At 36.7% G+C, this 24,757-nt stretch overlaps 1 protein-coding gene across 9 annotated transcripts in view; it reads right to left on the reverse strand.

Annotated features, from left to right (window-relative positions):
* CACNA2D1 (calcium voltage-gated channel auxiliary subunit alpha2delta 1) overlaps positions 1 to 24,757 on the reverse strand; it is a 506,784-nt gene that overhangs the window by 117,646 nt on the left and 364,381 nt on the right. For all 9 annotated transcript variants that reach the window (XR_007121393.1, XM_047694238.1, XM_047694237.1 and 6 more), the window contains exons 7-9: positions 20,367 to 20,498; positions 3,974 to 4,043; positions 1,703 to 1,753 (exon numbers count right to left, since the gene is read on the reverse strand). Coding sequence is in view for 8 of the 9 variants with exons in the window: in XM_047694238.1 (XP_047550194.1) it covers positions 1,703 to 1,753; positions 3,974 to 4,043; positions 20,367 to 20,498 (253 nt within the window). In the remaining variant the exon portion in view is untranslated. The remainder of the gene's footprint in view (positions 1 to 1,702; positions 1,754 to 3,973; positions 4,044 to 20,366; positions 20,499 to 24,757) is intronic.

Genomic DNA, 24,757 nt, shown 5'->3' on the forward strand with positions numbered 1-24,757 from the left:
CAGGTGTGTCTTACCTGAAGACCCTGAGCTTGGGTAACAGCCACTCCATCCAACTCTTAGCCTCTATTCCTCGCCATGCAAACAGGTGAAAATTCTAGAAACACATCTTGAGCTAATACTGTTAATAGTTCATAGTTACCTACTAACTAGCCAGTGATCACAAGAGCCCTGTATTCAAAGACTTTCATTCCCTCCCTCCCTCCCTCCCTTCCTTCCTTCCTTCCTTCCTTCTTCTGCTCAATACAGTGCCCCCAAATGTTTTCACCTATGTCACTTCGCTCCTGTCAATTCTTCCATTGGAAATTCCATTCTCTTTCCTCTCCTCTCCCATGCCCACCTTGTGAAATCAATTCTAATTTTACTTCCTTAGTGTTAAGTTTTTTCTGACACTTTCAGTCAGAGTGTTATTCCCTATGGACTCTTAGTACTGGGTCATACTTTACATCTATCACCTTCTACAATTATTTTAGTTACTTGGGAATATGGTTAAGTTTCAATAATACACTTGAATTATCTTTGAGAGACATCTTAATCATCGTTGTCTCTACATTATCACTTTGTATAAAGGAGACCTTCCATACATGTTTGTTGAAATAATTTTTAAAAATGCTATTTGAACTTGATATGCATTTTTAATCTTCTAATACACATGTGGATTCTAAAGATTTTAATATGAAGAATTATTTCTGGGAATTATCACATATCCAAAAAGATTATAACATATTGAATCACCACTTAGGTTTATACTTAAGAAGAATATCAAAGATTAGCATATAACTCCATAATAATTTAATTAAAATATGTTCTGATTTACATATATTTTAAGAAATGAAATGGGAATTAACATGTAAGTTAACATGTTGAATTCCTTTATCTTCTCTTTCTCAGGCTAAGTGATATGTTTTTAACTTGTTTATTTCAGATCATTTTTTAAATGTTTTCAAATGATGATATTAGCTTGTGATATGGATTTAGCTATCTACAAAACATTGGATTCTGTTTCTTCCAGTATGACAAAGAACTTAAGAAGATTTAACTTTTTCTCTCAAGGAAAATAAGCATTTTATACCTCTTGTTTTTAACTCCTTGGCATTGCTCTTAAAAACTTATTATTTTCTATATTCTACAATTTCATCTTAAATTTTATTAGAAAATTATACACACATACCCCTTAACTCGAAGGGATGTAAAAAAATAAAATGACTAATACAAAAACTCATGCTATTCCTTCCTGTATACCAGCATTTCCCTTTAAAAAGTCCCAGTATTGGCCTTTAATATATTTGATATTTACCTATTTTGTGGCTAAATTCCTACAAATTATGTGAATCATTAGTAGCTAAATGCCAACTTTTTTTTATTTTTTTTTTTGGTAGCAGGAACTGCTAAGTTTTAGCAACCAAATACTTTATCCTGTTTAAAATGTAAAGCAAAAATTTGAAATAAAAGAATAATTTTTCAAAAAGCTCTAACATTAAAAATATGCCATAATTTTCAATTCCAATGTAGATTCTTATTTTCTGTAAGATAATTTTTGTTTTGTTACTATCTTGATATGGCTTTTTTCCCTGGATATAAAGTCATCATAATTTCTCTTTGCTTTTTTTTTTTTTTTAACCCAACCTACTTCCAACATATTACTGTTATCTTCCTATCTTCCCTAAATTTTCAGTATATATAGAGAGAATATTTAACTACTCACACATCAACCAGGATAAGCATGTCCTTAGGCGATGCAGCTCCTTGGATGTACCTGAAACAAAGACCATATGAATACCTTTTTTCTTGAAAACTATTAAACATTGATATGTTTTGAATTGGTATTCACTGATTTTTTTTAGATCAGGTATTTTTTTCAAGCATCTCAGTAGGCAACGTGTTTTCATTCACAGTTCTACAATGTCAATTTTTAAAAAGCTCCATTTAACATAATAGAGATGTCAGAGGCAGAATATGTTTCACAGATAAAACAAGAGATCAAGAGATGTGTTCTAATATTAGAAGCAAAAGAAATTACCTCCTGGATATGAAAAAAAAATATATATGTATACATATATGTATACATATACATATATACACACACACACGTACACATATACATATATACACATATGTGTGTGTATACACACACACACACACACACACACACACATATATCCTAAACTCCAGTTTATTGACCATGGGGTTTAAAACTCACTCTAAGGAATTTAAAGATTATATCCTATTTCTCAATGCAGAAAATAAACATAGCAAGAACTAGGTGGCCTAGGAATGTGAGAAAACAACTATCAACAGAGAAGAAATACTAAGGGGTAATACAAAGTGATGATAAAGTGATTGAAAACAGAGTAACGTATAACATTACCAAGAGTTTCAGGTGATGCCTCTCAGAACTTTAGTGTCTGAGAATCACCTGGAGAACCAGTTCAAAACATGGATTCTCACATTGACCCCAGCCCAACTGTAGTGATAAACTGAATTGCAGGTGAGTGATCCCCCAAAGTTCATGCTGCTCAGCCACAACCTGATTGGCGGGGAAGCGGGGCGGTGGGGACGGCTGTTCTGATTTATCCAACAGGAAGAGCTAAACCTGAACTCAACATTTTAGTTATCTTTGAGGCCTCTCTGCCCAAGACTGAATCTAACTTCTCAGAAGCCTGTGGAAAACCTGCCAATTTGTTTTTAGACAACATCCAAAACAGTGAGTATCTACTCAGGACTACGTGTTCATGAAACAGAGTGTATAACGTGCACCCAAGTCCATTTCTCTGTAAGAAGGTGAAAGCGGTAGGTTTGCCAGGATATTCCAATGAAAGGCAAATCTAGTTCATGTTCAGCATCTGCAATGGTCCATTGGAATATGAGAGGATAGGCTAGTAGGCTGGCACCTTGCTTCTAAGGTCCCCCCCAAAACAACAGTTCCTAAACCCAATCTATGTGATCTATGTGATATCCCAGTCTCGGCCTCCATTCAACAACCCGTAACTCCAGGGCCACCAGACCTGGAAAAATATTAACAAGAATATTACGTGGATTAATAATATCTGGTACTATCATTCGTGGCCGGTGTTCACGTAAATCGCTACTGAAATGGTTAACAGGACATTTTAAAAGTCGTAAATATATTTCTTCGATTCAATCATCATGCATCTTGGAATTTGTTTAAACCCTCACAAGTAGTTAGAAATAATCTAAATGTCCAATATAGTAGGGGATTTTCAAAATAAGTTACCATATAATCATTCTAAAATGACATTAAGCATGTCTCTCATGCGTAAGCACTCAAAGGTATTGATATGAAAGAACAGGTTACAAAGCAGTGTACTGTACAAAATGTGAACCCATTTAAAAAAAGATCAATCCTCACATTAAATACATTTTTTAAAAATGGAAATAAAAACGTGTGAGTTTAATAGTTGTTTCCCAGTGAGTGCAATTGTGAGCTATTTGCTATTTTTCGAGGTACATGTTAGGAGAAGAGTTGCTTTAGTAGTGAGGAACAAAGCAGCTTTCCTTTTGGGAGAATGAAACCTAAGCTATGTGACCATGACTAGGGGCACTCATACCTTGGGGCCAGTTCTCATTAGTTCACTGCCAGAGGCAAACCACCTTCTACTCTATCGAGACACTTCATTAAAGCTCTACTCCAAGCAAACTGGGAGCTTTTCAATAGAAACCCCTGCTAGCTAAAAGAGATTTAGAGAGGCACACTGAATATAAAACTTAAAAAACTAGTCCATTTGTAATCACTTGATAAGTCATCTCAACAATTTTCACTATTATTGCTCACTTGAACTCACTATCTTGAATTTTAACTGTATTTATTTATTAGCTGGGGAAAAAAAAGTCACTAGCTCTTTGAAATAATTAGACAATATTCATTCTAAAATGGAAATCCTTTCAACTTTTTCACAAAAAAATGTGACCTTCTTTTGTCTAGTTCATTTTTTCACAGCTACCTAAAAATTCTTACCATGGTCTTCTGCGTACATCATAAAGATCAATCTTGTTTGGAGTTCTACTGTTATCAACCCATGGAGAAGCTACAAGAAAGAAATTAAGTTAAAAACAGAGAAATGAAATCAACATAGTAGATATGATCTAGAAAGATATTTTTAAAATTCATAAAACTCCACTGAAACATTCCACAGCAATAGTTAAAACGGGCGTTTCAATGTATATAACTCATAGCCTTTTTTTAAATGGCAAAAAACGCAGCAGTATAAAAAAGTTAACAGAAGTCAATTTTCTTTTTTCACATTATTTCATAACTAACTTGTACACATAGGGATTTTCTGGATGCTAACTTTACATGCTTTATCGGGTGTCCAGAGGTTATACAACTTACCTCCTCTCTACTAACACCAAAATTTACCTTAAAAGAAAAATTACCTGCCACTAATGGAAATTATACGTTCAATTATTTGATCCTTATACTTTTATTATCTTCTCTTGAATTGTTATTTACATGAAGGCATGATTTCTTTAATCTTAGTCTTCACATATTCAATGATGGCCAGAACATTTGTGATTATAATTAAAAAGTTAAAGTAAAATTAAAATAAACCCATGGAAAAGTCTTTTTCTTAAATTTATTTGAATGATTTGAGGTAATTCAAGTATAAATTCAAGAATCTTGTGTTAGTTTCAGAGCCTTTATCATTTTGCAATCATCAGAAAAATAATGTTAACTGCATTGCTCTTAAATGCAATTAATTTACACTTATTCTAACCAAATCTACACTTTAATTAAAATTAAATGCTTTACACACACACACACACACACACACACACACATTCCTTAGACCTAATGGATAGTAATAAAAGCTGATAAATCAGATGATCATTTTACGCTGAAGAAGTCCTCTCCTTGAACATATGGCTCTTAGGAAAATTCCTATAATAATTTACATGACTTATGTCTCCCAATCTATTTTGCCCTTTTCCCTGCTGAAAAGTATGAAAATTATGGAAAACTGTACCGTGAATCAGGTTTATCAGCCAAGTACAATAATTTGGCCAATTAGGTTATGTCAAAAAATAGATAACTTCTGAGTCTTTCCTTACCTACAAAATTTCCTTCTCATTAGTAACTATATTATAAAATGACATTCAGGGGCACCTGGGTGGCTCAGTGGGTTAAAGCCTCTGCCTTCGGCTCAGCTCATGATCTCAGGGTCCTGGGATAGAGCCCCACATGGGGCTCTCTGCTCAGCGGGGAGCCTGTTTCCCACCCTCCCTACCCCCCGCTGGCCTCTCCGCCTACTTGTGATCTCTGTCAAGTAAATAAATAAAATCTTTAAAAAAATAAAATGACATTCATTTTAAAGCACATTTATATAAAACAGTTTAAATATAGCCCTCTTCCAACAACCATTTACAATACAGTCAATGAAAATGAAATGATAAAATTACTGTTATTCCTACAATCTGCACTTGCAAAAACTTAGAGCCAGTGAGGTAACATTTCCCTTTTTCTTTTTGTGGGAGCCCTGGAATAAAGCAACAAGCATGTGGGAGACATGCCAGTTCACGTTCAACTAGTCCTCTATAATATCTGACTCCCCAAGCCACGGTCTAGGTGATAACTACAAATTCAAATGAATGATATCCTTTCAGTACGTTTTGATGGTTGTATACATTTACTGCCTCTCAGCTTCAAATTCACCCATTTATCTTGCTCTATGAAAATGGATCTGGGCTCTTTAAATATTTTTTGCTCAGCAAGTAGCATAATTTTAAGCTTTGTCAGCAGGTGATGAATGAGAGACACTCAATGAGAAAAGGGGTTTTGCTTCCTGTTTCTGATTCGTTTGCTCAAAGGCTCTCCAGCCATGGGAGGTTTTCCTGGTGTCTGGCTTCAGACAGTGCCTTGTATTCTCCACAGCCCCACTATTACAACTTGGGTAGGTCTTGGAGCACTCTCAGACTCTCCAGAAAAAAATGGCCAGCAGTACTCCTGGACTACTTTTCTAGTAGACTGCTGTCAAGGAGACATTTTGGACCCTAAAGGATGAATTACCAGCAAACCATTCTAGCAAGACATCATAGCGACTTCTGGTCATTTGGTGGGCATGGAAGTGTCTCCTATAAGATCTGGATCTCAGGGTGGGGGGCGGGGTGGTAAGTGGCTCAGTGGGTTAAATGTCTGCCTTTGGCTCAGGTCATTGTAGATGTCCCATTTGCTTTCCATTAAGATTTTGGGATGACAGGAGAAAAGGAGGGGAGTCCAAAAAGTGGGCATGTTATTTCTGACTGCCACTGTTAACAGTGAGAACGACTGGTTATGAGAATGTTTTCTCTGATCAAAAATGAACTGCGGGGGCGCCTGGGTGGCTCAGTGGATTAAAGCCTCTGCCTTCGGCTCAGGTCATGATCTCAGAGTCCTGGGATCGAGCCCCACATCGGGCTCTCTGCTCAGCGGGGAGCCTGCTTCCTCCTCTCTCTCTGCCTGCCTTTCTGCCTACTTGTAATCTCTGTCAAATAAATAAATAAAATCTTAAAAAAAAAAATGAACTGCGGACACGTCTCTGGCTAAGTCTATTGGACTACAATTCTATTTCACATGATACTTGAGGAGAGCTATGCTAGTTACTGAATCACTGATTTCAAAAGGTACTTAAATGTACGATTACACAGAATACTGAAATATAGGTTACAGAAATATTCTTGAGAAACTATGCAGATTGTAGAACCATTTTCTGGTTAAAATGCCCTAATAATAATAAGAGTACAGTTTTTCATGTCAGCTTCTAGGAAATAATAAAGCATGTAATGATGAATTGAGGGCTGATTCTCTTGGTAGAAAGAAACACCACTTCAAATGACAGCTAACTGCATTTCCCATTAATGAGTTCAACAACATTTTTCTAACTCTAACAGATTTTGCATTTTTGGTCACATACAAAAAAGTAAACTTCACATACTCAAAAATGCCTTTAAAACCCAACCCTGGTCCTACCGGCTGGATCTAATTGGTATTATGTGGATCATTACTTTCAGCTCACCTCGGTCATCTCTTATGGATTATTAGTGATAGTTCTGAATTCTTAGCCATGATAATGAATTTGGACTGTTGTTAAACCCAAATTAATTCAATAAATGTGTACCATATAGTTCACAAGATTTCCAGGAATCTCAGTGTTGCTGCCCAAATACTACTGTCCCAAAATGAATTCTCCACATTCCCTAATTCATATCATGGCTCCTATATCAAGGTCCAGGATGAGTCTCAATAACAGACTGAGGGTTATGCACCCACACAAAAATGCCAGAGAATCTAGAAGGGCAAATAGCTGGTCTTTTCAGATTCTGTGTTACAAGCTGGGCTCTGCTCTCCAGTAAAACTTTCAACCTGGGAAATACTCAAGATACGGAAAGGATTCTCTATCTGCTACAGTAATACAAAATAACTTAATGAACAATCTCAAATCTCCTGTTTATTAGCACAAAGTTTATTTCTTACTCATATGAAGTCTAAGCGATATATTACTAGCCCCAGGGGCACAGATACTGCTACAAGATGGTATTCAATGACCTAGAGCTGGTAGCGCTTTTGTCTTTTTCAGCGTCAGGTTTCTAAAGTCTCTCAGGAAGTGTGGAGAGGGCACACCACGTCCTAACAATCACAGGTTTGAACGGAGACCTCTTACTTCCACTCATACTACTGGTGCTAGATAGATACAAAGGAGGTCTGACAAGTATAGTGCCTGGTGGGGTGTCATTTGCAAAGGCAAAAATTCACAATGGAATGAGAAGACACAATTTTGGCAGGCAGCTAGCAACCTTGGCCATAGGTACAGATGGACAACTAAAATATAAGTAATGTCCACTACTCTAACATGAGTTTTCTGTTGTCAGTGACGTTTTGAGTAAACGACCTCTAAAATGAGAGATGAAGATGGGCTAAGTTCAGAACTCAGTTAAGTATAAAAAAGATGTCGGATTTAAGAATGATTTCTTGGGGCGCCTGGGTGGCTCAGTGGGTTAAAGCCTCTGCCTTCGGCTCAGGTCATGATCCCAGGGTCCTGGGATCGAGCTCTGCATCAGGCTCTCTGCTCCACGGGGAGCCTGCTTCCTCCTCTCTCTCTGCCTACTTCTGATCTCTGACAAAAAAAAAAAAAAGTTCTGATTAAAAAAAAGAATGATTTCTTGATTCAGGCCCCTAGGTGTCTGACCCTTGATTCCGGCTCAGGTCAGGACCTCATGGTCATGGGACAGAGCCCTGCCTTGTGCTCTGTGCTCAGTGGAGATTCTACTGAAGATTTTCTGTCCTTTTGCCCCTCCCCACTGTGTTCTCTTTTTTTTTTAAAGCTTGACTTCTAGACTAAATCTTAGGACTGAGATTGCTAGCACAAGAAACTGACTAGAAGAAAATAAGTAGAAGCCAACTCTGTATTGTTTTTGATGCTGTTTGTGTTACCAATGCAACTACAAGTCTAGACTGCAGAAATCTTGTCCCCGTTTTGAACCCAAAAGCAGTATCTGGGCTCAAAAACTTCTGCAGAAATAGCAAGATAGGAAAGCTGTTTAGCCCCAAGCACATCCCTCTTCGGACCTGCCAGAGAGGGCTACAAACAAAAGGGTTACTCCCAAAGGAAACCAATGGGCTAATCAAGAAATCTTCTTTATCCAAGAGTAGGCGGTCTTTGTGTTTCTTACCCAAGGAATTGTGATAGGTAACCTAAACCTGTGACTGCCGTGTACTTCCTACTCTTTTTTCAAATGACACTTTTTATTATGATCATCCAGAAGACAGTATCATTGCATAGAAGATACCTGGGCAATAATGGAAACGGGGGGAAAAAAAGAGTAACTGGTATTCTGCTGTATTAGAAACAGTAAATTAGGAAAAGTTGTATCAACATGATGGAAAGTATTGCATGTTCCCTGGAGATCCTGGATTTTTATCTGGATGTACTAACTTGGTGGGATGTTGGATCATCTTCTATGGAAAGATGGTGAGTGTGTTCTACATGTCGGGGGGAAAAACTTAGGCACAGATATTCGGATGACCAAAGAAACAGTCTGTGGGCTTTAAAATACTCTTCTCCATCCTCCTAGTAATAGTACCTCCCAAGTTTTAGGTGATTACGTACTAGAAACTGTATTTCTCAGTCTCTTTTGCCACAGTGGGGCCATGTGATGAAATTCCCATCAACAGCATTTGAAAAGCAACACATGTACAACTCTTTGGTCATGCTGTTTGCCTTTCACTAATTTTCCCCTTCTTTTTCACCTTAACGATAAATATGATAAGTGTCGATCCAGTTTTGGTCATACAGATGGGGACAACAACCCAAAGAATGGCACACAGATGGGACCACATTTGCTCTACAACTAATCTACCATTAAGGTAAGAGTTTTACCTGAGAGAAATATATGTAGTCTCTGTCATGTTAGCCATTGTTTAATTTAACTGAACCAATAATCTGATAGGGGTCAGAACTCTACCCCATTATACAGAGCTAAATGTAAAGGAATTAAGTGAACACTTCCCAGAGTGTCGGAAATCTCCTTCACTATTTCTTTCTGACATTCCTCTATCTTCTTAGGACTGTGTTATTTTGGCCCCGAAGCAAAAGCTTATTGCTTAGATGCTGATATTACTAAAACCTAGTTCATTTTCATGTCTTATCTTTCATCTATCATTACTGAATTTAGGGGCACACATGGGTCTGAAAAGCAACAATTTTCATTCCCAAGTTTTCAAATGCTGAATGACTGAAGCTTGATGGCACAGAGCCACTGAGGAGATGCAGAGGCAGAAGGCAAAACTGGCAGAAGGAAGCCATTCCACTGGAACCAATGCTCATAGGAAGAGTCTATCCTCTTGTCTCTTCTTTACATGTTCTTGTCTGATTGGTAACAGCCCAGTGTAGAACTTCAGAAATCAGCTTGGTGCTAGTCTACCTAAATTTTTCATTGCTTGAATTACTGAGCCTTTTTCAGTAAAATGAGAGGAAGGATGCCTATTTCCCACTTCCAAGGGTTATAGATAAGAGTCAATGATTTACACACACAACACTTAAAAAGTTGGCACATAATAGGCAATTCATATGTGAATGTTAGAAAACAGTATCATTGGGTCACTGGAACTACTTATAGAGAGAGGTTTTAAATAGAATAGACGATGTGCTGAGATTTTCACTGCCTACAAGCACGTTCCTATTACTAGGGCTTGGAACGTTCTATCATTTCCCATCCTACTCCATTGCCAATGATGCAGGCTGCTGTCATAGAGTCAATAAAAATTTCCTGGGCATCTAAAAAAGGACTACATGAGGTCATTCCAGAAATCCCATGGAGAACACTGGCATAGATTAAGGGGAGTAGGATGGGAAAGGGGTATAGGCACAGGGCTAGAAAATTGCAACAATGAGTTTCTTGTCAGTTTCCATCTGTGCTTTGCCCTTGTTTCACTTTATTTAGAAATAATTCTCTTAAATTCTACTTGGATAAACTTGTTTTCAGCTGAAGTAGCTGTTATGTTAATCTGTCCAGCTTAATTTAACACCTATTATTCACTATACACAAGGCATTGTCATAGGTGATATGGGAAGTATACACACAAACACACACATGCATGCCCACACAGACATACCCGCACGCCCACACAAACACGCACACATGCACACACCCCAGCTATCACTACCAGCAGTTGCTAACACTGCAATGCTTTTTATAAAGAATATATACAGACTTTATTTGGAAGGAAGATAAAATTTGATGGCTATTATAATATCAGTGAAAAACAATTTCTCTGAGAAAAAGTAAAAAAAAGATTGCTTTAGGGGAAAGCTTTCACATGAAAGGTGGTGCTTGTATTCTATGTAAATGACAGGTAAGATACCTATGACCAGGGATGGAGCTCTGATATTGAAACACTGAGAAGATCTGAAAATAGGTTATAAAAAATAAAACAAACAAAAGGAGAGAAAGGGGCAATGTAGGAGTACGTGATCAAGATTGAACCAGGTAGTAAGTAAAACCAGAGATGCACATTGGGTTAAGGTCTTCGGACGATCCGAACTCTGCAGTCAGGGAGCCAGATGTCATTAAGTCAACAATTCCAAGAATGTATAATTTGACTTGAGAACTGATAACCTAAACTGGGTTTCTAACTTGTTAATCTACTTATCCGCTATCTCTTGGCACTGCATTTTAATCTAACATGTTCATAATTTTTTCTCTCACCTGTGAACTTCTCCAGAGCAAAATTCACTCCTTCTAGTATTTGAATTCTTAGAATAGTTTGGTTTCTTCGGCAACAGGCCATTTGCTTGTTCTTACCACTTTACCAACTTGCAACCCATACTTGACTATATTGATTCAATTAATGCAATTTTGGGGGGATTTTAATTTAGCTACTGAACCATGAGGTTTGATGTCCACATATCCCTGTTTTGACTTGAGAGTGCCGTTGAAATCACTGGGGTAGTATGTCCAGAACATCTCTAACTTAGAGATAAATGAGCAGCACTAACTCACATACAGACAGACTGTATCATATCCAAGGATAAATCCCTGTAGTTCGAAAAACAAAAGCATTATTGCAAAATGATTTGCTGGTAATTCTACCGATGCCAGAAAAGCAATACGGAAAACATTTTCATTGAACATAAAGGGTTATCTGTCTGTCAGCAGGAGCAGCAGACGACAAACACGTTGTGTAGTTAAGTGGAATATTCAGTAAATAGTGCACAAAGACATACGCATTTAGATGGCCCCTAAGTAGTTATTAGCTGTGGCTCAGAAATAAGCTTGAAAACACAAGTCCTAGAAAGATGAAGATTTACTGAAGAATCATTTCAGGTATGTGCTACATAGAGAAAAATGAGAACTCTGACAGAAGAAGTTTCCCATTTGGTAAGCAAACAAATCCAATGAGATAATATTGATATATTCATAAAAGCAAAAAAAATTTTGATTCTACAAAAACAAGTTACCTGTTTTTTGTAAGTCAATACCTCTTAGACAATGTTGATAATACGTTCCTTACTTTATTTGGCATAGCTAACAGAAGTGCTTAGAAAGGTGCCTGAATTTGTGACAAAGATGTTAATTTTTCCTCCATAAAATATAGTGAACATAAAATGAATTACACAGCAAAGATGTTCCTATGTATATAAAAATGGGTGGCATGAGGCATAGAAATGGAACAATGTGTAAAAGAAAAAAGAACAGAATGAGAGAGCTCCTTCAGACGTTAAAAAGAACTGAAGCTTTTTAGCAAGACTTATTCTCATATTTCATATACAGTGTAATCTACCATCCAGGTTTACAAGCAACTTCCAGGTTCATATTAGTATCTAACTACTCTTTCCTGTCAGCAATAAAATAAATCACTTAATTTAAGCTTGACTGAATCCATAGTTGATTGCAAAATCAACTATTACAAAATCAACTATTACAACCCTTATGTGTGAAAAACAAGACAGGTTTAGGTAAGAGGGGTGAGAGATGAGGCTATACAAAAGGCTATTAAAATAAGCCTACTGAATCTCTGTGAATCAGGATCAATTGCGAATTTCAGGATAATATTGTGTGTGTGTGTGTGTGTGTGTGTGTGTGTGTGTGTGTGTGAGATTACTGTTCTAAACCAAACTTACCAGTTTACTCCTCAAATAAAAATCCTTCTGGTATTTTTTTTCAGCATACAGTGCCAACATTCTCATATCCACTCAAACTAAACATTATAGTCATCTTAATTTACACCTTTGTCTGTCACCAAATTCATTTATTTTATTATATTATCAGATATAATTCAGATATAACAATGCATTAATTTGATACACTTCTCTGGGCAATGCTAGGTGAAAATGTCAGACAGATAACAATAAATATTATATGATCTCTCTTACATGTGGAATCTAAGGAAGCTGTACTCACAGAGAGTAGAATGATGGTGGCCTGGGGTGGGGGGAGAAATTACAGAGTGAGGTTGGCCAAAGGGTACAAACGTCCATTCAAAAGATGAGTAAGTTCTAGAGGAACAGCATGGTGAGTATAGTTAGTAATATATTACCTACTTGGAAGTCACTAAGAAATGGTATCTTAAATGGTCTCCCCACAAAAGAGAAATGACAATCATGTGAGGTGATAGGGAGGTGTTACCCAGCACCGCAAATCACTTTGCAATATATAAGTGTATCAATATATTTTTTTTGTAATGTCTCTAATATCCTCATTTTTTTCTATCCAAAGAGTCTCCTTTTTAAATTCCTATTTGGGAGGTACCTGGGGTAGGGGTTCAGTTAGTTAAGTATCAGCCTTTGGCTCAGATCATGATCTCCGGGTCCTGGTATCAAGCCGCATGTCAGGCTTCCTGCTCAGAGGGAATATGCTTTTTTCTCTCCCTCTGCCCCTCCCCATCACTCATTCTCTCTCTTTCTGTCTCGCAAATGAATAAATAAAATCTTTTTAAAAATTTGAAAAATTGATTCCCGTTTGGTCCCTGTTCACATCTTTAACATCCCACATCTGATCGTTACAATAGTGTACCTTCTGGTCAAGGTTCTCTTGGTGTTTCTCCTTCCCATGAGAATATACACTGTTTTAGCTACTCTATTCCATGGCTCAGAATGTCGGTGGTATTTTCCTACACATTTAATCCCAAACAATTCTGACATTAGAAACCACGTAATATGCCGTTAATCGAAGTTTTGATCTGATAGCACACTTCTGTAACAAACTCTTAGATTAACTGGGCTTACGAGCCTCTCACAGTATGTGCTCATCTCCGGTTCTCACTTGGTGCCTTTCTTCCTTCTAATTTTCCTTCAACTTGATTTTTCAATCCATAGTTCATAAACCAAGCCCATAACTCTGGTCTCTAATCACTTTGCCTCTTTCAAAACTCCTATAGCAAATCTATTGTTACAGCCGGTCTAATTTATCTGACATTTAATCATTTAATGATCTGTATGGTAATCTAAATTTCAAGATATATAAAGGATGACTCCCTAATTAGATTAAAATATTAGGCAGATAGGAAAAATTTGGTCTTTTAAAACACTCATGTGGGGGCACCTAAGTGGCTCAGTAGGTTAAGCATCTGCCTTCAGCTCAAGCTCATGGTCTCAGGGTCCTTGGATCGAGCCCTGCTTGGCGGGGAGTCTGCTTCTCCCTCTGCCTCTATGCACTTGATCTTTCTCTCTCTCTCTCTCTCTAATAAGTAAAATCTCTTTAAAAGCTTTAAAATATAAAAAATAAAAGACAAATGTGCACAGAGTAACCATGTCAGAGGTGTTTTTGTCCTTGAGTATCTCTCCTCTCCTTCTCACCTAGTAGAGCTTCTGCTTCGTCAGCTGCATAATGACCACCTTGAAGGTAACTGGGCCCATGAGGCCACTAAATTCTGGCCAACATCCCACAACAGGAAAGGTTTTATGTGACGTCCAACAAGTACCCTCAATAGGAGGGAGAATACCATTCTTTGTCCCTTAAGAAAGAACACAAGTAACAGTGGTGGGCCTAAGGCAGAGGTCACACTCAGATGACAGAAATCAAACAGGCCGTGGACCCCTTCTTTGGGTAGCATCCCTATCAGCTCCTGTCTACACAATGATGGATATGCTGACTTAAGGGAGAAACTAACTTCCATAGTGTTGAAATCAAATCATTTTTGTAATTAGTAGTATTCCTAACCAGTATACTGGATTTTAAGAATTACTAGCATAAAAACACGATAGTGTAATCACTTCCATCTCAAGTTTGTTTATACAGCGATCTGCAAATACAATACATTTATAGTTAAAACTTGCATCCATTCACGAATGGCAAAGTAAAAAAGAAAATGGCATTTTTTAAAAAAGAGAGCTGATCACCGGAAACATTACTTCTATACATACCATAAATATCAAGGCTCTTCTATACATACCATAAATATCAAGTACTTCTATACATACCATAAATATCAAGTACTTCTATACATACCATAAATATCAAGTACTTCTATACATACCATAAATATCAAGACACTATCCCATTTTCTTCAAAGTGGCTAGAAATCGATCACAAATGCTGCCTTCATAAATAACCAAGAAGGGGGACAAAAGTATTCTTTGGATTAAGCTGTCATCTGCTGATTGATATTTCAAGTACTTCTGAGCTCTTTTCCAAAAAGTACTAAACAACTCAAGACCAATTCACCATCCATAAGGAAAAAATATGTCACTTCATACACTTTGCACACAGGTTCTTTTGCATTTTATTCTAGCAAATCTTAGCAGATATAACAACAAAGAATTGTCTCCCAGAGGTATATTTAACACTAACTCAACAAGTAATGAACAAATGAAGGAGGGCAGAGAAAGAACAAGTGCTTAATAAGACATTAAGAAAATGTCATATGAAAATGAAGTCGATTTTTGGTTTTTTATTCTGCAAATACAACTAATTATCTGAAAAAAAGAGTAAGTACTGCTTCCATCGGCATTTCAGTGAGCCACTAATTCCTAATTACAATCCCAATTACAGCAGGAATTAAAACACTTGCAGGAGATATTAATAGGTAAATGAATAATTAGGATAATAATTAGAATAATTAATAATTAGAATAATTAACGATGGGTAAAAATTCACAAAGTTGACAGCTCTTGAAAGCAGTTTAATAGCTTTAAAGTTCATTTATCCAAATCATTTAAGAGCTTTCAAAGGAAGGCACTCATAAATTAAAGTGATTTTCCAGTTAGCACATACTCAATGAAGATGGCTCTAGACATGGGCTCTGGCTTCGGCTATGCCATGAAGCTAGTCCTAGGACTTCTTGTCCCACAACAAAGACCATGGACTTCGCAAATACTGAAGCCTCAACATTTAAGTAGGTAATGTTACTGTCTGTACTGCAAATCATCTTCCATCATCCCAAATTAACTTGTGATGAAATAGGCTCACAGGTATAACATGACATAACATGACTTAGGCAAAGTAAGCAAATCTGCTGATAGAACTTTTCACATGCATCAAGACCTCTTCTTCACCCAATATGCTGTCCTTTCCATTATCACACAGCCAGGACCCTGGGATCATGACCTGAACCAAAAGCAGACACTTAACCAATTGAGCCACCCAGGCACCCATGTGGCAAAAAATTTTTAAAAGATAGTTGACAGAATTTTTTTTTAAAGGTTTTATTTATTTATTTGACAGAGATCACAAGTAGGCAGAAAGGCAGGCTGAGAGAGAGGAGGAAGCAGGCTCCCTGCCAAGCAGAGAGTCCGATGCGGGGCTCAATCCCAGAACCCTGAGACCATGACCTGAGCTGAAGGCAGAGGCTTTAATCCACTGAGCCACCCAGGTGCCCCAACAGAATTTTTTCAAATATAAAATCTCTACACTTCGATTAATATAATAAATTCTGTTTGATCCCCACAAGAATTCTATGACATAATGTGGAAGCTGATTTTCCTGTATTACAAATGCAGAAACTCAGAGCGTGACAGATACAGTTGATAGATCTAGCTAAAAGAAATATAAGACACCAAGTTAAATCTGAATATTGATAAAGATTGGATATTTTTAGTATATTTCCCAAATATTGCATAACTATATTAAAAAATTCTTTGCTGTCTGTGTGAAATTCACACTTAACTGAGCAACTTTTATTTTACCTGGAACCCTCATTGAGAAGTGTCTTAACCAAGGTCAGAGGCTAAAACCTTCATCTCTGGACCACCTCCACCATGTGGTATTAACTGGTAGATATTACTGCTTAGAATTGTGGAAGGGGTTATAAACAGATGGCTATTTCAGTTTCCCTGTCAACTGACTCTAATCTCAATTATGTTCGATTTCTCACATGAAGACAAAAATGAATTTAGGCAAAATTATTCTAATTGATACTCACTCTTGTAAAAATGCCTACTGTTTTCTATTTCCAAAGTACTTTACAGTTTATTATCTCATTGGTAACAACTTTCAGGGAATAAACTGAGAAGTTGGTGTGTTTTCTTGTCTTGTTTTATTTTCCAGATTTGATGATCAAGGCTGAGCAAATTTAGAAAATCCAACCAGTTTCTCACAGCTACTAGGGAGATCTAAGCCTGAGGTATAAATCTTATTATATAAAAATCCAATTATGTAAAAGTAACATATATTCTATTTCCATTCATAGTAAGATAATTAACAATATTAAAGGCTATTTTTGACCTTTACTTTAACAGATACTTATTAGGGATGAGACACTCTACCTTATCCTGACCTGTATCAAAATGGTAAGATCAGAGGAGAAAAGTATGACTTCCTGAGTAATTTTTAAAAATGACTTCACTTTAAAAAAAAAAAAATAAGTCTTGGGCGCCTGGGTGGCTCAGTGGTTTAAGCCGCTGCCTTCGGCTCAGGTCATGATCTCAGGGTCCTGGGATCGAGTCCCGCATCGGGCTCTCTGCTCAGCAGGGAGCCTGCTTCCCTCTCTCTCTCTCTCTGCCTGCCTCTCCATCTACTTGTGATCTCTCTCTGTCAAATAAATAAATAAAATCTTAAAAAAAAAAAATTAAGTCTTTAAACTTGAAAAAAGTGTTGGATGTATTAAAAGCCTGTCAGCATCAACACAAATATGGTGGCTTAGTTCCAAATTTTAATTTTATCTTAATGTCTTTGATAAAGAGACTTGGTTCTATTATATTGGTAATAAAAAAAAAAATTCATTCAGGTTTTAAACAAAAAACAAAAAAAGGGTGGGGGAGGAAATTCTGCCATTTGTGACAACATGTATGAACCCAGAGAATATCACACTAAGGGAAGTAAGCCAAACAAAGAAAGAAAAATACTACATGATACCACTTCCATGAGGAATCTGAAAGAGCAAAGTCACAGAAGTGGGGTAGAATGATTGTTGCCTGGGGCTGGGGCATGTGGGAAATGGGGAGGTACTACTCAGAGGATACGAAGTTTTAATGATGCAGGAGAAATAAATCCTAGAGATCTTCTATTTAACATAATACCTATAGTTAAAATTACTATATTACATATCTAAATAATTGCTAGCCCTCTTATCACAAAAAAATAGAATAATAAACAAGATGGTGGGAAGAAATTTCTAGAGATGATAGATAGGTTTACAATACTGACTGCAGCAATGGTATCAGGGGTGTATACTTATCTCCCAACTCATCAAGTTATACCTATCACGTACGGCTTTTGTATGTCAAAAGGTAGTCAGAAACAAAATGAAATAAAAAGAACTTAGGAAAAGATCACCAAAGTTTCAATTACATCAAGTGTATATCATAGTAGTCAAGACAGCCATTTTAAATGACCTCCTCTAACAGGTAAATGAATTCAAGCCATCGGTCCCCAGGGAACCAACTTTCTGGCACACCTTTGTTGAAAAATTAAGTATTGCGACAGGCTGAGGGTTGCTTCCACGGCTAATATTATGGAGGTATCATAAGGATTCAGCTAAATTAAACACTCAAAAATCTTTTCCAAAATAAAGTGGACAAATGTCAACAAATTTAAAAATATATGAAGAGGGTTAAGAAAGAAAAATCAAAGCTATTACCTTTGATTAGCCTTTAAAAGAATATAGAAGATAATTAATAAGGCTAAAAGTTAACTGTTATTTGTAAAAAGAACCATCTTTAAAAAATGCTCATAACTCAACCTATCTTTCCTTCCTCCTTTTGACCCCATGTTTTCTCTCTCCTTTCTTCTTAATGCAATCTTCCCTCTGTTCCCCCTTCCTATTTCTCTTAGAATCTTTGTCTCTGTTGTTTTTCTCAGCATCATTAATTTCCCTTTGGTACTGGGCTCTTGGTTTTTCATTGTTACACCAATTTTCTCTCTTCTTTTTCTACCTTTCCATCAATTTCTCATAAATGGAATTAGTAATGAGGCAATATATTTTAGAAGATTTTACAGCTATATAATGCTATAAGTTATTGACAGATGTATTCTTATATCTGTGTATTACTGAATAGGTCACCAAGCGTCTAATTACTATGTCTCAAAATGACAATTAGAAATGTTTTTGTAAGACCTGATATAAATACCTAAATAACTTTATAAAATTATAAACTTTATAAACTACATAAAAACCTAAATAACTTTAAGGTTTATTATTTTTTAAAAGAATTTACCTATTTATTTATTTGACAGAGAGAGAAAGAGAGAGAACAAGTAGGCAGAGCAGGGAGAGGGAGAAGCAGGGACCCCATGAGCAGAGAGTTTGATGTGGGATTCAATTACGTATTACATAGATACTAACATTATTTTATTAACTCGTGATTTTTTTCAACAATGAAAAATAAAGTAGGTCTTGACTAGCCCACTGGGTTTCTACAAAAGACCTGTCACTGATCTTACCATCTGGCGTTCACATCCATGCAGAATGTCTACCTAATCTGAGTGCTATTCAGTCTGAGGAGGGCCACATAATTGTCTATTTAATGTTACTGCCATACAAAGCTACAGATTAGCTAATGCCTATTTCTCTCCATTTTCACTGGTGTGTCTTTTTATTTTGAATAACTCTACTTGTTAAAAATACTTAGAAAACTTCAGTCTCACAAAAAATTCTTCTATATATCACAATTGTTTAAAGCCAAATTACCTAACATCCCATAAAGATCAAGCAAAAAGCATTTGTGCTTGTCAGCCTGCTCTAAAAGGTGAATTTAGAAATACCAGCAGACATTTCACTTAGTCTTTTCAACAGGTTCTTGGGATCTATACACATCATATACTTTTCTTTTTTGTTCATGATTTATTTCTCCTTACACTCCTTTGTGAGAATAAAGGATATTACAAAAGGGTTCATTCATTTTAATGTGTAAAATACACTGATCTTCTCTGAATACACATCATCACGAAGATGCCCTCAGAAGTAATCCAACCGGGTACTTACACGAGCTCTATTTTCTTTGAATTTTCATTTTATTTCTCATCATACTCATTTGAACAAATCCCCATTCACGGATTAAAGCAAAGCATCAACACTCTTCAGATAAAACAACACTGACTTGAAATCTAGAGAAATATTTCAGGGAGCTTCTAAAAATTCTATTCCATTCTCCACTGCGATTCAACACGTTGTCCGTGCTGAGCAGATGGACCCTCGTCTCAGAATTGTTTTAAGATTCATGATAACCTCCTGTCCCAAGTACACAGACACCTGCTCACGGCACCACTGCAGCCTGGCCGGACTCCAGACACCAAGAGCGGCAGCTGCGCCTGAGGCCTCGTGGTTTAAAGTGATTTGGGTAGATTCAGAACCATGTAAGGAAGAATACACTTTCCTCATCAAAGTAGCGTGATATCTTTTTCTCACAATATGGGAGAAGCTAACAGATATTAGAAATAAAGAAATATTAAGTCTGGTACTTACATTTTATTGGATACCTACTGAGTCATTGAGCACTTACCTGGGTAATACCGGGCAAGGCCCGTGGCACTGCCAAACACCTGCCACAGCAATGAAGGATCTTCCTCTCGATTTTTTTTGAAAACTTCATCTAAGGCACTTGTCCAGTTGAGTTCATTTAACACAATCGTTGCTGATGAAAAAAAAAAAAAAAGAAAAAAGGAAAAATTCAAATTTATTATTACTATTTGAATCCATCATTTATTTGCCAAATAATGTTACAGCTTTTCATCAGCTTATCTCTAAAAGTGCCCTAACGCTATGCTTGTCAACAGGTTTAGACTAGGAATTATTTCTCCAGACAAATTTTTTTATGACGGAAGCCATGGTGACCATCTGGGCTGGGTAACTCTTTGTTGTGGGAGCTATTCTGTGCTTTGTGGATTGTTTAGCAGTGCCTATGGCCTCTACCCATTAGATGTCAGTAACCACCCCCACCCACCCACCCCCACCAGCTGTGATAAGCACCCTGTTTCCCTGACATAGTCCGAATACAAACAAAACCGCCCCCTGTGGAGAACCACTGTGATACACAGAATAGGCAACAGCAGCTCTGTCGGTTGAGCAGGGGTGGGGGGACGCATACCTCCCCTTGAAGCAGCTCAGCTCTGAAGAAGAAACCTACTGAGGGCATCAGGACAGAGTTTAATGGTCACACTTCCCTCAACTACTGATGATTCTCTGTAACACTCTAACATAATTTGGTCCTTATGGGAATGAAAAAAAAAAAAAAGATGTTTGCCATTTAACACAGTCTGTTAACTGTGTTTACACAACAACAAATGTATACATCTTGATAAAGAAAATCATTCAGAAGCTAGACAATACCAATGCTAGAAATCCAAAGTAGCTGATGCTTTACTATTACTTTTTTTAAAAAAGATTTTATTTATTTATTTGATGAGAGAGATCACAAGTAGGCAGAGAGGCAGGCAGAGAGAGAGAAGGGGGGAAGCAGGCTCCCTGACCAGCAGAGAGCCCGATGCGGGACTCGATCCCAGGACCTGAGATCATGACCTGAGCTGAAGGCAGAGGCTTAACCCACTGAACCACCCAGGTGCCCCTTTACTACTACCTTTGTGAGCAATGATTCTTTTTCTCTGGTTAGTTCAATTAAATATTAGAGAATGAGGCTACTAAAGGCCAGGCCACGGATTTTGATTCTTACTTACAACTACTAACTGAACTTGGATAGGTACTAAAAACATTTGCCATCCATTATAATGAAAGAGAAGCTACCATAAGGTGGGGTTTAGTGTATCGTTATGGGGCTCCGTGATTAGAGCATCTTATTTTTTAACACAGTGAACATTTACTTAGCTTAGAATATTATTTTCCCTTTACACAAAAGGATGACATACATCATCTCACATCTTTCTCCCCCCTTTATGTGGAATATATGTACCATGCCCCCAGCAGATCAGGAGACTGGACCGCTGTGCACTTGAGAATCTACGGTCAAGCCTAAACAGTGGAAATGTGTGTGGGATAAGGACTGGAGAAACTGCTTAATTTCTATTTTCTGGGACCACAGCAAATGAAGGAGGCAAATGCAGTCAAGGTTAAATCACACCCAATATTCTGTAAAGGTCAAAGAAACAAAAGAATTTCTAACAAGAAAGATGCACAGCATATGTGTTTATACTTTTAAGCTTATCATTTACAAAAAAAAAAAAAAAAAAGAAAACAAGGGTATTGTGAAATTGTCCTGGGACCGGCATCCAAATGCATTTCTCATTATTGAGAACTAACAAGATTTCCATCTTTATGGATGTGATTACTGGCAGAAAGATCAGTTGTGCGTGTGAATATTCATGAGCTGGGTGAGATCCACGGTGTGTCTGAGATTCTAGTGAATTTATATTCAAAAGCATGATCCAATGAACATTAAGTGACCCATTATATAAAAATTCATATTCACATGGATAACCTGAACTAATACTATTCATGAATATTTATAGTTATATACAAAACATCACAGAAAAAGAGGAACATTGTACTTTTCTTTGAACAGTCATGAATTTTACAGTAATATTCTACTGAATAATCATGTTTATTTATGATTCAGATACACTTTATTAGTCACCAATCTACTCTAGCTATCTCTTTAATTTCCTTCACTCTTTAATTCACATCAAGCAACAACTGGTATCTAATTATTTTTAATAAAGTTTTATTTGTTTTCAAGGCTGCTGATTGTTTTCTTAGTTTTATTTGATAACAACTACCAAGTATCAGGCTTTGATATGCTGATTGTTAATTATACTTTAGGTACTGGGGGTGGGGGGAGGGGGAGTCAAGCTCTGAATTTTTTTTTAAGATTTTATTTATTTATTTGACACAGAGATAGCAAGAGAGGGAACACAAGCAGGGGGGAGTGGGAGAAGCAGACTCCCTGCTGAGCAGGGAACGGGAGGCTGGACTCCATCCTAGGACCCTGGAATCGTGACCTGAGCTGAAGGCAGATGCTTAACTGAGCCACCCAGGCGCCCCAGAATATTCTTATTATGGTGATGGGTCTTAAACTTTGCAGTTTATGTATCTGAAAATTCCTTTGCAGATAAGACATTAATGAAGTAGGTATCAAAATGTTTTTCTCAAAACTTGTTCATCTGCGAATGAGCCAGGGACTTAAAGAATCTACAGTAATAGGCGCCTGAATGGATTTTAAGTTCCATTCAAATGAGAGAAAGGGAACTGTATCTCTGTCAGATGTGCAAGGCTTAATCCCAGATTAGGGCTACAGATGCTTCCATTTGCCCTCGTCTACTTATCAAGATTTTCTTAGTGCCATCGTTATTCTGTTACTCATTATCTTTACTTGAACATCTGAAGCAAGAAATCAAAATCAAAGAATCTGTTGCGGGAGTGCAAAATTAGCTCCAGTCTTTCTTCAGAGAACTTGAGAGAGACGTTTAGAGAGAACAATCCTACTGTTCCAGTACCTGAAAACACCAAAACTACAAAGTAACATAAATTGCTTCATTAGAAATTAATTTTTTCTCGGGGTGCCTGGGTGGCTCAGTGGGTTAAGCCGCTGCCTTCGGCTCAGGTCATGATCTCAGGGTCCTGGGATCGAGCCCCACATCGGGCTCTCTGCTCAGCAGGGAGCCTGCTTCCTCCTCTCTCTCTGCCTGTCTCTCTGCTTGTGATCTCTGTCTGTCAAATAAATAAATAAATTAATTAATTAATTATTTCTCAAATTATACTGAACAAGTTAAAAATGTATTAAAAACAAATGTAAAGCATCAAAGCCAACCGGAAAGTATGAATGAATTTTAGACCCCTCTTGGCTATTTGGCTGTATTTTCCTGATCCACTCTATGTATTACATTTCACTAATACATCTATCTTATTTTAGTTTCTTAAACTAGGTCCCTAAAGTGAACAAACTTTTATCTGCTTAACCTTATAAAATTAAATAGCTTTTCCAGAATCATTTGGTGTCTCATCTCTCTCCATTTCTATGCCATTAGCATAACTCAGGCTGCACAAGACTGAAATGACTGGGTAATCTGCAGATGATAGAAGATTGAAACTAATGCAGATTATTGGCCCTGCTGAAATGAAGTTTATGTCATTTCCTGAATCTATTCTCTTGCCCTGCTAGTTCCATTATAATTACCTACACTTTTTTTTCTTTCTTTCTCTCTCTTATCTAAATTCGTAAGTAGACTTTACTTAGGAAGATGTTTTTAAATAATTCTTCTGGCACAACTGTGTAGAAAGCCTGGTGCCTTAAAAAAGTTAAAAGTTACTGTTAGATTTTTTGTTTGTTTTGTATTACCAAGTGTTTATGCGGTTGGGCTGTGCCTTTCTGTCCTCAACCAGTATTTTCAGTCTCTTCCTCTTTCCTAAGACCATAGTACTTACAAGATATAAAACATAATCTTTTTATGATGAAAAAAATAATAAAACAAGCCCCAAATACCTCAGAAAATTATTTTCAACAAATATTACTGTTCAATAGGAATATGAAAATATATTGTTCTTTCTGATAAAGACTCAACACTCAATGAGTAATTGTGGCATCCTGACTCACTAAAATTCAACATACTTTGTTTGCCTTTGTCATTGTATATTACCAAGAATTTTGAAAGCAATTATTTTCTGTAAGTCACAATCTTTATTTGAATGTCTACACAAAGAAACCAAAATGCAAAGTATTCCATCTAATTGCAGAAATTATGATATAAATTGGTAGCCAAAAAATATTTCATATAGTTATTTCAAAATAAATTATTTTTTTTTAGAAACTCTGCAATATTTCTTGGCCCCAAACAGAATTTCATGCTTTTAGTCAGATATACTTAAGAACACAGATAACAGCTCTGCTACTTTTCTATAGGTTTAACAATATTTAAAATATCTTATTTCACATTTTCAATTACA

Source organism: Lutra lutra, chromosome 11 (assembly GCF_902655055.1).
Source record: "Lutra lutra chromosome 11, mLutLut1.2, whole genome shotgun sequence".
NCBI lineage: Eukaryota > Metazoa > Chordata > Mammalia > Carnivora > Mustelidae > Lutra > Lutra lutra.